Source organism: Vigna umbellata, chromosome 1, assembly GCF_029865625.1.
Source record: "Vigna umbellata cultivar VRB3 chromosome 1, Vumbellata_1.0, whole genome shotgun sequence".
Classification (NCBI taxonomy): Eukaryota; Viridiplantae; Streptophyta; class Magnoliopsida; order Fabales; family Fabaceae; genus Vigna; species Vigna umbellata.
In genome coordinates this window covers 33,187,379-33,203,401 of record NC_142165.1, presented here as the reverse complement: position 1 = coordinate 33,203,401, position 16,023 = coordinate 33,187,379, and the positions used below count along the sequence as shown (strand labels likewise).

The following is a 16,023-nucleotide window of genomic DNA, read 5'->3' as shown; positions in this document are numbered from 1 at the left end:
ATATAACATATTATAACGTACAAAATTTTCTACGTTATAATATCTTCCACCTATTATAACGGACAAATGCAGAATTTGTTATAATAAACTGCACATATTATAACGTACATCAGAAACTACGTTATAATATGTTGAACATATTATAACGTAAATTTTTGCTACGTTATAAAATGTGCAGACTTACTATATCGCCCAGAACTATATCCCCAGTAACTACGATATAAAATGTCATTTTTGTACGTTATAAAAAGTCATTTTTCCACTAGTGTCTTTATGATGGCAAGTATATTATTGAGAAAGGAAATATAAAATCATTTGCCAAAATACAGTCAGTTTGTACGAATGGAAAAATAAATGATACTATTGGAAACCTTGAAAATCAAAAATGTTGGCCTATATAAGGCACTCAGTGGGAAATTAATTTAAGTAATTTTCTCTGTAGTCTGTCTTCAAAGTATCCGTAGTAGCACACCAGGTTAATTTCAATGATGAAATCCGGGTTCAACTCCCGGCTGCGGAATTTTCCTTTTAAAAATTGAAATTCTTTTTTTGAAATAAAATTTGACAATTAATTTACGAAACATTCAACGCCAATATGAAACCATTATTTTCATGCTTTTCGTAATGCTTGAATAAAACTATAAAATTGTGCAAATAGTCATTACAAAAAAATGATGGTGACATTATTATTATATTTTCGGATAATAAAAAATACTAATGCATTTGCGCAACTATTTTCTCTTTTCCTTTAACTTTATAGGACTTGTCAACCGTTTCCGTCTTAAAAAATTCATGAACTTTTATTTGAAACAAAATGAAAAGTTTCTTTAACAATTTATAATAGCATTATTTGTTATATTATTGTTTACCTGCAAACATTTACAAATAGTCATTAATCCCTACCTAATTTTTTCATTTTCTAAAATACATTAATTGTGAACTTTTAATTTTTCAAATAACTGAGTGTCTTGTTCATTTGGTTATGCGTCTTGATTACAGAGCTATTCCCTGTGATTACAAACTAGAGAATCGAAATTTATGGAACAAATTGATATACAAGATATTGACTAACATCGCACTGTTGTGCATCCCCTAACATGCAAAATATAATATCTGACAACACAAGTAGACGCTTCACGAAAACACATTTCTTCGCACACATCGAAATTTCTCATTCATCGTTGTTCAAAACCTTGGTTTTCAAGTAGGAACTAACGGATTAAATCGTCCCAGAAACGACTAGTAGATTTATTCTAGACAAAACTACGGTAATTTACAAATATCTTCTACATCTTTCAACTACTTCTGTTTAATAGGGTATTTTTTGTTTCTGTAACCTTTAGAAATGTACGACGTTATTATTGTTTTATATTTATTCAATTCATCACATATATCTTCTTTATGATGGCAAATATATTATTGAGGAAGGAAATATAAATCATTTGCCAAAATACAATCAGTTTGTACGAATGAAAAATAAATGATACTATTGGAAACCTTGAAAATGAAAAATGTTGGCCTATATAAGGCACTCAGTGGGAAATTAATTTAAGTAATTTTCTCTGTAGTCTGATTTCAAAGTATCCGTAGTAGCACACCAGGTTAATTTCAATGATGAAATCCGGGTTCAACTCCCGGCTACGGAATTTTCCTACATGAAACCATTATTTTCATGTTTTTCGTAATGCTTGAATAAAACTATAAAATTGTGCAAATAGTCATTACAAAAAAATGATGGTGACATTATTATTATATTTTCGGATAATAAAAAATACTAATGCATTTGCGCAACTATTTTCTCTTTTCCTTTAACTTTATAGGACTTTTCAACAGTTTCCGTCTTAAAAAATTCATGAACTTTTATTTGAATCAAAATGAAAAGTTTCTTTAACAATTTATAATAGCATTATTTATTATATTATTGTTTACTTGCAAACATTTACAAATAGTCATTAATCCCTACCTAATTTTTTCATTTTCTAAAATACATTAATTGTGAACTTTTAATTTTTCAAATAACCGAGTGTCTTGTTCATTGGTGATGCGTCTTGATTACAGAGCTATTCCCTGTGTTTACAAACTAGAGAATCGAAATTTATGGAACAAATTGATATACAAGATATTGACTAACATCGCACTGTTATGCATCCCCTAACATGTAAAATATAATATCTGACAACACAAGTAGACGCTTCACGAAAACACATTTCTTCGCACACATCGCAATTTCCCAAGACTTTCGCAAGTCACCGTGACATATGTAGACTCATTTTCGTTGAGGAATCGCATGTCGATAACGAATATCTCCACGGAGAAAATTGTATTGTCAAGATAAAAAAGGTATGGTAGAAATGTCCAACTAAAGATCGTGGTTTGATGCCACCAGTACGGTCTAACAAGATGTCCATTCATCGTTGTTCAAAACCTTGGTTTTCAAGTGGGAACTAACGGATTAAATCGTCCCAGAAACGACTAGTAGATTTATTCTAGACAAAACTACGGTAATTTACAAATATCTTCTACATCTTTCAACTACTTCTGTTTAACAGGGTATTTTTTGTTTCTGTAACCTTTAGAAATGTACGACGTTATTATTGTTTTATATTTATTCAATTCATCACATAGATCTTCTTTATGATGGCAAATATATTATTGAGAAAGGAAATATAAAATCATTTGCCAAAATACAGTCAGTTTGTACGAATGGAAAAATAAATGATAATATTGGAAACCTTGAAAATGAAAAATGTTGGCCTATGTAATGCACTCAGTGGGAAATTAATTTAAGTAATTTTCTCTGTAGTCTGTCTTCAAAGTATCCGTAGTAGCACACCAGGTTAATTTCAATGATGAAATTCGGGTTCAACTCCCGGCTGCGGAATTTTCCTTTTAAAAATTGAAAGTCTTTTTTTGAAATAAAATTTGACAATTAATTTACGAAACATTCAACGCCAATATGAAACCATTATTTTCACGCTTTTCGTAATGCTTGAATAAAACTATAAAATTGTGCAAATAGTCATTACAAAAAAATGATGGTGACATTATTATTATATTTTCGGATAATAAAAAATACTAATGCATTTGCGCAACTATTTTTTCTTTTCCTTTAACTTTATAGGACTTTTCAACAGTTTCTGTCTTAAAAAATTCATGAACTTTTATTTGAATGAAAATGAAAAGTTTCTTTAACAATTTATAATAGCATTATTTATTATATTATTGTTTACTTGCAAACATTTACAAATAGTCATTAATCCCTACCTAATTTTTTCATTTTCTAAAATACATTAATTGTGAACTTTTAATTTTTGAAATAACTGAGTGTCTTGTTCATTGGTGATGCGTCTTGATTACAGAGCTATTCCCTGTGATTACAAACGAGAGAATCGAAATTTATGGAACAAATTGATATACAAGATATTGACTAACATCGCACTGTTGTGCATCCCCTAACATGCAAAATATAATTTCTGACAACACAAGTAGACGCTTCACGAAAACACATTTCTTCGCACACATCGCAATTTCCCAAGACTTTCGCAAGTCACCGTGACATATGTAGACTAATTTTCGTTGAGGAATCGCATGTCGATAACGAATATCTCCACGGAGAAAATTGTATTGTCAAGATAAAAAAGGTATGGTAGAAATGTCCAACTAAAGATCGTGGTTTGATGCCACCAGTACGGTCTAACAAGATGTCCATTCATCGTTGTTCAAAACCTCGATTTTCAAGTGGGAACTAATGGATTAAATCGTCCCAGAAACGACTAGTAGATTTATTCTAGACAAAACTACGGTAATTTACAAATATCTTCTACATCTTTCAACTACTTCTGTTCAACAGGGTATTTTTTGTTTCTGTAACATTTAGAAATGTACGACGTTATTATTGTTTTATATTTATTCAATTCATCACATAGATCTTCTTTATGATGGCAAATATATTATTGAGAAAGGAAATTTAAAATCATTTGCCAAAATACAGTCAGTTTGTACGAATGGAAAAATAAATGATACTATGACTACAAAAAAAATCTTGTTTAGAGGGGGTTATTTTGGAGAGGGTTTAAAAAACCCCCTCAAATTAACACAACTTAAGATGTTTAATTTAAATTATTTAACTGACAATGTTTGTGGGAGTTTTAATTCCTTTTAAGAGAGGTTTATAACCTCCTCAAATAATAATATATTTTTTTTCTTCATTTACTAATTCTTTTACATTTTTCCCTCTAAAAATTTTACTTTAAGTTTTCTTTTACCAATCCTAAAATTTTATTCCCTCATATCTTAAACCCATCTACCTAAACCCAATATTTTCGTCTAATTTCTGATTCAATTTCTCCCTTCCACTGAACCCTAAAATTAGTTCCCCCCTTAATTCCATCCGCAAAATCATTCCATCTGATTTCTCCCTCGCAGGTACGCAATCTTCCTTTCTTCCTTCTTCTATTTCCTGTTGTCATTCATTTCTTTCATTTCTCCTTTGGATTGCCCGTGTTTCCTTTTCCTTTCAGATTCGTAGTCGGTGGACGAAGCTGCAACGGGGGTTCTGCGGACCGGCAGACAGCGGAGCTCATAACGTCACGGAGGTACATCGTTCTACAACTCTTTGTGCTTTTATTTGGTGCAGCGTTTTATTGAGTTCATTCTGCGTCACTTTAGTGGGTTATCTTCTTCCCAGTTTCAATCATGTTTTTCATCAACGAGTAACTTGAGTTCGACATTTGGTTTTCTTTCAGTTTTTGTAGGGTCAAATGAATATTAACTGGAAAGTGTCTAATTCATCAAGTTTATGCATTTTATTGAGTGGTGTATGTGTTTTAATACTTCAAAAGTGCATCAAGATATATCCATATTTGTTGTGGTTTTAAATCGGGAAACAAAGATGGTAAGCAAAAGTAGGATTTTGGAGGTGGTAAGAATTCGGAAAAGGTATGGGGATCTTGTCTTTCTTGTTTTAATAAGCTGCATGTAAACGTTTGAAAACAATTGGTGTTCGTGGTTTGATTCTTTGGAACCGTTTCGATATGTTGGTTGTTCCAAAAATTATAGATATATGTGTTATTGGTATCAGGAGCTATCTTGGTTTGAATTGGTTGTTCGAAATGTGATAATGTATAATTTCTATTAATTTGTAATTTTTTTTGCTAAATGAAAATCTTAAATGAGTATTATCTCTGTTAAGTAGAAAAGTGAATATGATAGTTGGTGGGTGGAAATGGGTATATCATGTGTTTTAATTTCTAATTGTAAATTAAGAACTTGATATTCATATTGGATATAATTATGAGCTGGAATAATAGGTGTATGTTTGGGGATGTTTAAAGGGTTAAATTGGGTTGTATGAATTCTTTTTGAATTAATGCATATTGAAGTTGAATGGTCTTGTTATAATCTGGAAATTTGTGTACCTTTGGATGAAGGTTGTGGTTGTTTCAGGTTTCATTGAAATATGAAAAGAGTTGGGTATTAGTAGGTTGTCTTAGGTGTTAATAAAATGATGGGTAATTTTATGGTTTGGATTATTTATTTAATCTGCTGTAGAACAATGATTATGGGGAGGTAAATCTCTTTGAAATGCCATTTGTGATTGTTAAAGAAATTGTGAAATGGTATTCTTATCAATTTGGTTGAATTGAAATGACTTGGTTGAATGAGTGAATGAATTGTTATACCCTGATGAACATTCGGTTTAATGAGTTTGTGTGTGAATAATGTGAAAGACTACATGATACGTTGTGTATAATTGTGTGGATAAATTTTATTAACCTTATCATCTTGTGATTCTTGGTTAAACTATTGTTTGGGTACGTTTATGATATAATGTGATTGTGATTGTCTTGTCTGTTTTTTAATATCTTGTAAATGGACAATTAAAGTAGTATGAATAGTGAGGATTCATGGGAAGAATTGTCTGATGGTCTGTATGGTCATATTGGTTACTCTATTTTACTGAACCATTCATAGGTATTACTAGATAATGCATTTGATTAAAATATTGCTACTGTCCAGAATTTTATTCTGCTGTTGCTGGTTAGATTTTGTGCAGTTGCTGTATCAGAATTCTGCACATTCTGCACTTTCTGTCATTACTGTTTGCTGTTTTTAGTAGTGATTGCTTGCTGTTTTCTGTAATGTTGCTGGCTGTTTCAGCATTATTTCCTTGCTGTTTATACCAGTAAATTTTGCTGTATTGGTTAGTAGAAACAAGTATTTCATTTTTTCTAATTCATTATTTATTTGTATTTTCCATGAATATTGTATTCTTTTTCATGTGTTAGTGTATTTTATTTTGTTTAGGAATATTTTTGAATGGATAAATCTTGGATAACTAAGCCCCGAAATACAGTTGAATACTCAATTGGTTTGCAAAAATTCTTAGATTTTGCTTTTGAGAATGGGGCCTCTGGAGACACAATTCGATGTCCATGCCCCAAATGTGGGTTTGTGAAATGGCAAGCTAGAGGCATAGTTGAGGAGCACTTGATTTTAAAACAATTTCCCATAAATTATGTTATTTGGAATCTTCATGGTGAGAGGCAAAGACAAGATATTTCTAGAAATGAAGATGAGTCACAAGAGACATTTCATTTTGAAAATCCAATGGAAACAATGATAAATGAAGCATTTGGACATTATAGGCAAGAAGGTACTAATATAGGCAGATCACAACCATTGGGTGAAGATGATGTTATTAATGAAAGGCCAAGGGAGAATCATAATGAATTTAATGAGTTTCTCAATGACGGAAATCAAATATTGTGTGACGGGAGCAAGTACACAAAATTAGAGTTTGTAATCAAATTATATCATATCAAGGTTTTGTGTGGATTAAGTGACAAGGCAATGACTATGATCCTAGATTTGCTAAGAGATGCATTTAGTGAAGCAAAGTTGCCTCTTTCTTTTTATGAGGCTAAGAAAATCATCAACAAACTTGGTCTTAACTATACCAAAATAGATGCATGTCCAAATCATTGTATGTTATATTTAAGAGATGATGAAAAGGATTTGCAAACATGCAAACATTGTGGTACATCTAGATGGAACCCAAAGAAGAAAAAAAAGCAACCTGCAAAAGTTTTACGTTACTTTCCTTTGAAACCAAGATTGCAAAGATTGTTTATGTGCTCTAAGACTGCAGAGCATATGAGATGGCATTCTTCAGAGAACAAGGATGGAGTTATAAGGCATCCAAGGGATGGTGAGGCATGGAAGACATTTAGTGTAATGCATCCTGAATTTGCTTTAGATCCTCGAAATGTTCGCTTAGGCCTTGCTAGTGATGGTTTTAATCCTTTTGGCACTATGAGTTCTACTTATAGTATTTGGCCAGTGTTTTTAATTCCATACAATCTTCCACCTTGGCTTTGTATGAAGCACACTTCATTGATCCTATCCATGATCATTCCAGGTAAGCAGATGCTTGGAAATAGTATTGATGTGTACTTACAACCCCTTGTGGATGAGTTACGTGAGCTATGGAATGATGGGGTGGAGACCTTTGATTCTTCATTGAATGAAACTTTTAGAATGCGAGCAGCTCTTATGTGGACAATTAGTGACTTTCCTGGCCTTGGTATTTTATCTGGTTGGAACACACACACAGGTTTAGCTTGCCCTACTTGTAACTTTGATGCAGAACCTTGTCGTCTTCCTCATAGTAGGAAGTGGTGTTTTATGGGACATCGTCGCTTTTTAAGTAGAAACCATAGATTTAGATTGAATCGTGTTCGCTTTGATGGAAGCATTGAAGAACGAAATCCACCACTAAAATTATCAAGATCTGACATTTTTAGGCAAGTGGAAAATATTAATGTTACATTTGGGAGAGGAATTCATTTGGATGGTAAAGGAAAAAGATGCAGACAAGAAGTTAAATAGTGGAATAAAAGAAGCATTTTTTTTGAACTTCCATATTGGGAGTCTAATTTGTTACGTCACAATTTAGACTTCATGCACATTGAAAAGAATGTATTTGACAATTTAATCTATACTTTGTTGAATGAAAAGCCTAAATCCAAAGACAATCTTAATGCAAGGAAAGATTTGAAGGAAATGGGCATAAGACAGGATCTTTGGCCAGATGATAATGGAAGATACCACCTTGCTTTGTTTTCACTAACTCGTGATACCAAAAGGTTGTTCCTCAAAACTTTGAAAAATGTTTTAGTACCTGATGGTTACTCAAGTAACATTTCTAGATGTGTTGATGATGTTCAACATAAAATATCAGGACTAAAAAGTCACGATTGCCATATTATAATGGAGCAATTACTTCCGTTGGCAATACGTAATTTGTTACCAAACCATGTCACTGCAACCTTGGTGGAGTTTTGCTCATTTTTTAAGGCCCTTTGTAGTAAAAGCTTAAATCTTGAAGACCTTGAAATGCTTCAAAATCGTATTGTGGTTACACTTTGCCACTTAGAAATGTTATTCCCACCATCATTCTTCACAGTTATGGTTCATTTAACTGTTCATTTGGTAGAGGAAGCAAAGCTTGGAGGTCCAGTTCATTATCGATATATGTATCCTATAGAGAGGTAATTGCTAACTACTTTTAGTTCAAGGTATGATATTATATGTGTCCAATTTATTTAATGTAATTATTTATCATTATTATAGGGAATTAGGTCATTTAAAGACCTTTGTACGAAACAAGGCACAACCAGAAGGTTCTATAGCTGAGGGATACTTAGCTGAAGAGTCTCTTACTTTTTGTTCTAGATACATTGAAGATATAGAGACAAGGTTCAATAGACAACAACGTGTTTGTGATAACCCAAATGATAATGAGTGTTTTGTGTCATCTATATTCCCACTAGGTGGGAAGGTGGTAGGAGGTTCCTCAATGTTTACTTTAACTCATATGCAAAAGCTACAAGCCCATCGATATGTGCTTTTAAATTGTGCGATAGTCACACCGTTTGTTGAGTAAGTACACTACATTAAGTGTGTGATTTGTAGTTAAACAAATTGAACCACATTATTCTTGTATTTTATGCATTTAATGTAATTAATTTTTGTAGTGAATTTAGAGATCTAATAAAAAGAAGATCAAGAGGAAGGCGACCTTCAACTACTGAGATAGAAACTAGAGTGTTTAAAGAGTTTGTTGATTGGTTTCAAAGGCGGGTGGGTGATCAAATAGAACACTTTCTCTTACTTACCAAGTTATCTTTTAATTATGTCTAACATTATTTCCTTGTTTAGATTATGAATCCAGAAACAATAAATTCAATGTCTACTGACTTGAAGTTTCTAGCACGAGGTCCATTGGATAATGCTAGAAGATTTACTGCTTACAACATCAATGGGTTCAAATTTCGAACATTGACTCGTGATGAGGGATTGAGAACACAAAATAGTGGTGTCTTTTTAACATCTAATACAGCTTGTGTTTCAAGTACTGTTGATAGGAACTTAAGGCAAGCAGACTTATCCTATTATGGAAAGTTGGAGGATATTATTGAGCTTAATTATTATGGTCGATTCAAAGTTGTTCTTTTCAAGTGTAAGTGGGTAGATACTACAAGAGAGAGAGGATATAAAAAGGATCAATGGAATTTTAATTGTGTTAACTTTGATAGACTTATTCATATTGGAAACCGTGAAGAACATGAACCTTATATTGAGGCATCTCAAGCACAAATGGTATATTATGTTGATGATGTGGTTAATGAAGGATGGAGTGTTGCTGTGCATTTAAAGCCAAGAGATTTGTATGAAATGGGAGAAGAGGTACAAGAAGAGTTATATGAAAACGAACCATACCAAGATCAAGAGTTGGAAAAATTTTATAGTAATGACAATGAATATGTTCAATTGGCTACAAACCATTTAGACGAGGATATCAATTAGTCAAATGTATGAGTTGAAAATATAATTAATAGTCATTTATTATTTTCAATTATTTTCAATGCATGTATAATTCACTCATGCTTGATTTCTTAAAGGTAAATGATATGTACCACATGTTTGATTTCTCAGTTTCAGGTTAAGAAGGAGAAGTTACCTTTCTGAATTGTGACTCTTTATTAGCTTGTTCTCTCATTTGGAAAGGTAATAAGATCCGAACTCATTTATATGTGTGATGTATTTGGCTGGATGGCATAGATTATTAGGCGTAGGGTAGATATAATTTATTAGGCATTCCAGAGAGCTTTCTGAAATTTATGACTAGGACACCACTGAAACAAATATGATTCATTTTTATGTGTGTATACGTAGGTAGCCATTTCCATCCGTTGTGATGTTCTTTCCTTCTTTTTCTCTGTTTTTCTTAATGTACAGGGAACATATAGCACCCAGATCTTCTCATTGGCTGTCCTTTTGTCTAGCATGTTTATTTATAACCAGGTTGGGTTATCTTATAAAATCTTATATTTACGTATAATTGAGTGTGCTTTTACTTCTGCATACTTTTTGATTTTGATAATTTAGTGACCAGTTTGTTGATCCACTCGTGAAGATACAAATTCATTCCCTATTTTCTCTTTTGTAGATGGGTGGTATCGATGAGGCTGCTCTTGATGGACTTTCTCTTGTCACTCAGATGACAAAGCACATTCGTGTTAGAGCATCTGGAGGGAGGAGTTCGGTGTCTGAACTGGGTCAATTTTCCCCTATTTTTGTCTGGCTTCTTAGAGTGAGTTGCTTACAAACCTTTTGTCATTGTTTCACCTCATATTTTGGGAAACTTGAAATTCTTAATTTCTGACCGTGTGTCCTTATGTCATTTTAGCCTACTTCTGTTATCTAGTTTCAGTCTTTACCTTATTTCTCTTTCCTCTTGCTCGCAGGACTTTTATTTGGACCTAGTAGAAGATAACAGAAAAATAACACCCCCTGACTATCTGGAAATTGCTTTGAGGCCTGTCCAAGGGAGTGGAAGAGATATAACTGCCAAGAATGAGGCATCTTTCTACTTCCTTTTTTTTTATTAATTTTCTTCAGGAATTATTAATGACTTACAAGGCTTACCTGTCTGAACATGATCCTTAAATAAATTGGAAATACTTGGCTTGGTATGAAATGAAATTAGTAGAGACATGCAAAGGATGAATAATTTTATTGAATGCTTAAGAATAGAAGAAATATTTTTCTCCTTCACAAAGGGTTTCTGCTTTCTTACGAACTTTCTGATTATCTGAATGAAATGAATCTATCAGTTCAAGATTTAGTTTTGATGAATTACTAGAGCAAAAAATGCACTCAGCAGGACATATGCTTTATATACATTTCAGAAATAATTTCATTTATGTAGAGTAAATGTATGGTTAGTGGAATCTTATGAGGACAATATAAGCAATATTCATGAATCTCAATATTCATGAATCTAGACTTTAGTGCAGCAATTCCCAATGGATAAAGACCTGTTTCCAATCTTCTTTTAATCACATGAATCATATTTGTTTGGTATTTAATAATTTTAGAAAAAAATTAAATTTATTTAATTTTGAAATTGAAAAAAAAAATTAATGGAAATAGATAGTTATTATATATTTTAATAATCATCAAACAAAAAACGATATTATATATTTTAATAATCATTAAACAAAAAAGTGACAAAAATATAAAGGAGGTTAAAAACCCCCCTCAAAATAATAGTCAGTAATAGAGGAGGTTTTTACCCTCCGCCGAAAAACCCTCGCAAATTGAATATATAGAGGAGGTTTTTACCCTCCGCAGAAAAACCCCCGCAAATTGAATATGATACCAGGGGGCAAAAAAAACCCCGCAGATAATTTGTGGCGACTCAAACTGCGGGGGTTTAAAAAACCTCCGGAATTTATTTAGCGGAGGGTAAAAACCCCCGCAAATTGAAAATAAAACCCCCTCTAAATAAGCTTTTTTTTGTAGTGTATTGGAAACCTTGAAAATGAAAAATGTTGGCCTATATAAGGCACTCAGTGGGAAATTAATTTAAGTAATTTTCTCTGTAGTCTGTCTTCGAAGTATCCGTAGTAGCACACCAGGTTAATTTCAATGATGAAATCCGGGTTCAACTCCCGGCTGTGGAATTTTCCTTCTAAAAATTGAAATTCTTTTTCTGAAATAAAATTTGACAATTAATTTACGAAACATTCAACGCCAATATGAAACCATTATTTTCATGCTTTTCGTAATGCTTGAATAAAACTATAAAATTGTGCAAATAGTCATTACAAAAAAATGATGGTGACATTATTATTATATTTTCGGATAATAAAAAATACTAATGCATTTGCGCAACTATTTTCTCTTTTCCTTTAACTTTATAGGACTTTTCAACAGTTTCCGTCTTAAAAAATTCATGAACTTTTATTTGAATCAAAATGAAAAGTTTCTTTAACAATTTATAATAGCATTATTTATTATATTATTGTTTACTTGCAAACATTTACAAATAGTCATTAATCCCTACCTAATTTTTTCATTTTCTAAAATACATTAATTGTGAACTTTTAATTTTTCAAATAACTGAGTGTCTTGTTCATTGGTGATGCGTCTTGATTACAGAGCTATTCCCTGTGTTTACAAACTAGAGAATCGAAATTTATGGAACAAATTGATATACAAGATATTGACTAACATCGCACTGTTGTGCATCCCCTAACATGTAAAATATAATATCTGACAACACAAGTAGACGCTTCACGGAAGCACATTTCTTCGCACACATCGCAATTTCCCAAGACTTTCGCAAGTCACCGTGACATATGTAGACTCATTTTCGTTGAGGAATCGCATGTCGATAACGAATATCTCCACGGAGAAAATTGTATTGTCAAGATAAAAAAGGTATGGTAGAAATGTCCAACTAAAGATCGTGGTTTGATGCCACCAGTACGGTCTAACAAGATGTCCATTCATCGTTGTTCAAAACCTTGGTTTTCAAGTGGGAACTAACGGATTAAATCGTCCCAGAAACGACTAGTAGATTTATTCTAGACAAAACTACGGTAATTTACAAATATCTTCTACATCTTTCAACTACTTCTATTGAACAGGGTATTTTTTGTTTTTGTAACCTTTAGAAATGTACGACGTTATTATTGTTTTATATTTATTCAATTCATCACATAGATCTTCTTTATGATGGCAAATATATTATTGAGAAAGGAAATATAAAATCATTTGCCAAAATACAGTCAGTTTGTACGAATCGAAAAATAAATGATACTATTGGAAACCTTGAAAATGAAAAATGTTGCCCTATATAAGGCACTCAGTGGGAAATTAATTTAAGTAATTTTCTCTGTAGTCTGTCTTCGAAGTATCCGTAGTAGCACACCAGGTTAATTTCAATGATGAAATCCGGGTTCAACTCCCGGCTGTGGAATTTTCCTTCTAAAAATTGAAATTCTTTTTCTGAAATAAAATTTGACAATTAATTTACGAAACATTCAACGCCAATATGAAACCATTATTTTCATGCTTTTCGTAATGCTTGAATAAAACTATAAAATTGTGCAAATAGTCATTACAAAAAAATGATGGTGACATTATTATTATATTTTCGGATAATAAAAAATACTAATGCATTTGCGCAACTATTTTCTCTTTTCCTTTAACTTTATAGGACTTTTCAACAGTTTCCGTCTTAAAAAATTCATGAACTTTTATTTGAATCAAAATGAAAAGTTTCTTTAACAATTTATAATAGCATTATTTATTATATTATTGTTTACTTGCAAACATTTACAAATAGTCATTAATCCCTACCTAATTTTTTCATTTTCTAAAATACATTAATTGTGAACTTTTAATTTTTCAAATAACTGAGTGTCTTGTTCATTGGTGATGCGTCTTGATTACAGAGCTATTCCCTGTGTTTACAAACTAGAGAATCGAAATTTATGGAACAAATTGATATACAAGATATTGACTAACATCGCACTGTTGTGCATCCCCTAACATGTAAAATATAATATCTGACAACACAAGTAGACGCTTCACGGAAGCACATTTCTTCGCACACATCGCAATTTCCCAAGACTTTCGCAAGTCACCGTGACATATGTAGACTCATTTTCGTTGAGGAATCGCATGTCGATAACGAATATCTCCACGGAGAAAATTGTATTGTCAAGATAAAAAAGGTATGGTAGAAATGTCCAACTAAAGATCGTGGTTTGATGCCACCAGTACGGTCTAACAAGATGTCCATTCATCGTTGTTCAAAACCTTGGTTTTCAAGTGGGAACTAACGGATTAAATCGTCCCAGAAACGACTAGTAGATTTATTCTAGACAAAACTACGGTAATTTACAAATATCTTCTACATCTTTCAACTACTTCTGTTGAACAGGGTATTTTTTGTTTTTGTAACCTTTAGAAATGTACGACGTTATTATTGTTTTATATTTATTCAATTCATCACATAGATCTTCTTTATGATGGCAAATATATTATTGAGAAAGGAAATATAAAATCATTTGCCAAAATACAGTCAGTTTGTACGAATCGAAAAATAAATGATACTATTGGAAACCTTGAAAATGAAAAATGTTGGCCTATATAAGGCACTCAGTGGGAAATTAATTTAAGTAATTTTCTCTGTAGTCTGATTTCAGTGTATCCGTAGTAGCACACCAGGTTAATTTCAATGATGAAATCCGGGATCAACTCCCGGCTGCGGAATTTTACTTTTAAAAATTGAAATTCTTTTTTTGAAATAAAATTTGACAATTAATTTACGAAACATTCAACGCCAATATGAAACCATTATTTTCATGCTTTTCGTAATGCTTGAATAAAACTATAAAATTGTGCAAATAGTCATTACAAAAAAATGATGGTGACATTAGTATTATATTTTCGGATAATAAAAAATACTAATGCATTTGCGCAACTATTTTCTCTTTTCCTTTAACTTTATAGGACTTTTCAACAGTTTCCGTCTTAAAAAATTCATGAACTTTTATTTGAATCAAAATGAAAAGTTTCTTTAACAATTTATAATAGCATTATTTATTATATTATTGTTTACTTGCAAACATTTACAAATAGTCATTAATCGCTACCTAATTTTTTCATTTTCTAAAATACATTAATTGTCAACTTTTAATTTTTCAAATAACTGAGTGTCTTGTTCATTGGTGATGCGTCTTGATTACAGAGCTATTCCCTGTGTTTACAAACTAGAGAATCGAAATTTATGGAACAAATTGATATACAAGATATTGACTAACATCGCACTGTTGTGCATCCCCTAACATGTAAAATATAATATCTGACAACACAAGTAGACGCTTCACGAAAACACATTTCTTCGCACACATCGCAATTTCCCAAGACTTTCGCAAGTCACCGTGACATATGTAGACTCATTTTCGTTGAGGAATCGCATGTCGATAACGAATATCTCCACGGAGAAAATTGTATTGTCAAGATAAAAAAGGTATGGTAGAAATGTCCAACTAAAGATCGTGGTTTGATGCCACCAGTACGGTCTAACAAGATGTCCATTCATCGTTGTTCAAAACCTTGGTTTTCAAGTGGGAACTAACGGATTAAATCGTCCCAGAAACGACTAGTAGATTTATTCTAGACAAAACTACGGTAATTTACAAATATCTTCTACATCTTTCAACTACTTCTGTTGAACAGGGTATTTTTTGTTTTTGTAACCTTAAGAAATGTACGACGATATTATTGTTTTATATTTATTCAAGACATCACATACATCTAATTTGCCAAAATACAGTCAGTTTGTATGAATGGAAAAATAAGTGATACTATTGGAAACCTTGAAAATGAAAAATGTTGGCCTGATATAAGGCACTAAGTGGAAAAATAATTGAAGTAATTTTCTCTGTACCTTCGTTTCTAAGTATCCGTAGTAGCACACCATGTTAATTTCAATGATGAAATCCGGGTTCAAGTCCCGGTTGCGAAATTTTCCTTTTAAAAATTGAAATTCTTTTTTTGAAATAAAATTTGACAATTAATTTACGAAACATTCAACGCCAATATGAAACCATTATTTTCATGCTTTCGTAATGCTTGAATAAAATTATAAAATTGTGC

At 32.0% G+C, this 16,023-nt stretch overlaps 1 protein-coding gene and 1 pseudogene across 1 annotated transcript; both read left to right on the top strand.

The window, feature by feature from the left end:
• The first annotated feature begins 4,377 nt into the window (after window positions 1-4,377).
• LOC148205204 (uncharacterized) lies at window positions 4,378-11,061 on the top strand. Its single transcript, XM_088110058.1, has 4 exons — window positions 4,378-4,595; window positions 10,303-10,368; window positions 10,514-10,657; window positions 10,812-11,061. The coding sequence occupies exons 2-4, from the start codon at window positions 10,351-10,353 to the stop codon at window positions 10,953-10,955; spliced, it is 306 nt and encodes a 101-aa protein (XP_087966184.1). The 5' UTR covers window positions 4,378-4,595; window positions 10,303-10,350; the 3' UTR covers window positions 10,956-11,061.
• On the top strand, window positions 5,928-8,947 carry LOC148205205 (uncharacterized; annotated as a pseudogene).
• Window positions 11,062-16,023: the final 4,962 nt, after the last annotated feature.

Excerpts from the sequence above, each read along its gene's own strand:
- LOC148205204 (XM_088110058.1), top strand. Across the intron at positions 10,658-10,811 it reads TTTTTGTCTGGCTTCTTAGA|GACTTTTATTTGGACCTAGT; the intron begins GTGAGTTGCTTA and ends TCTTGCTCGCAG.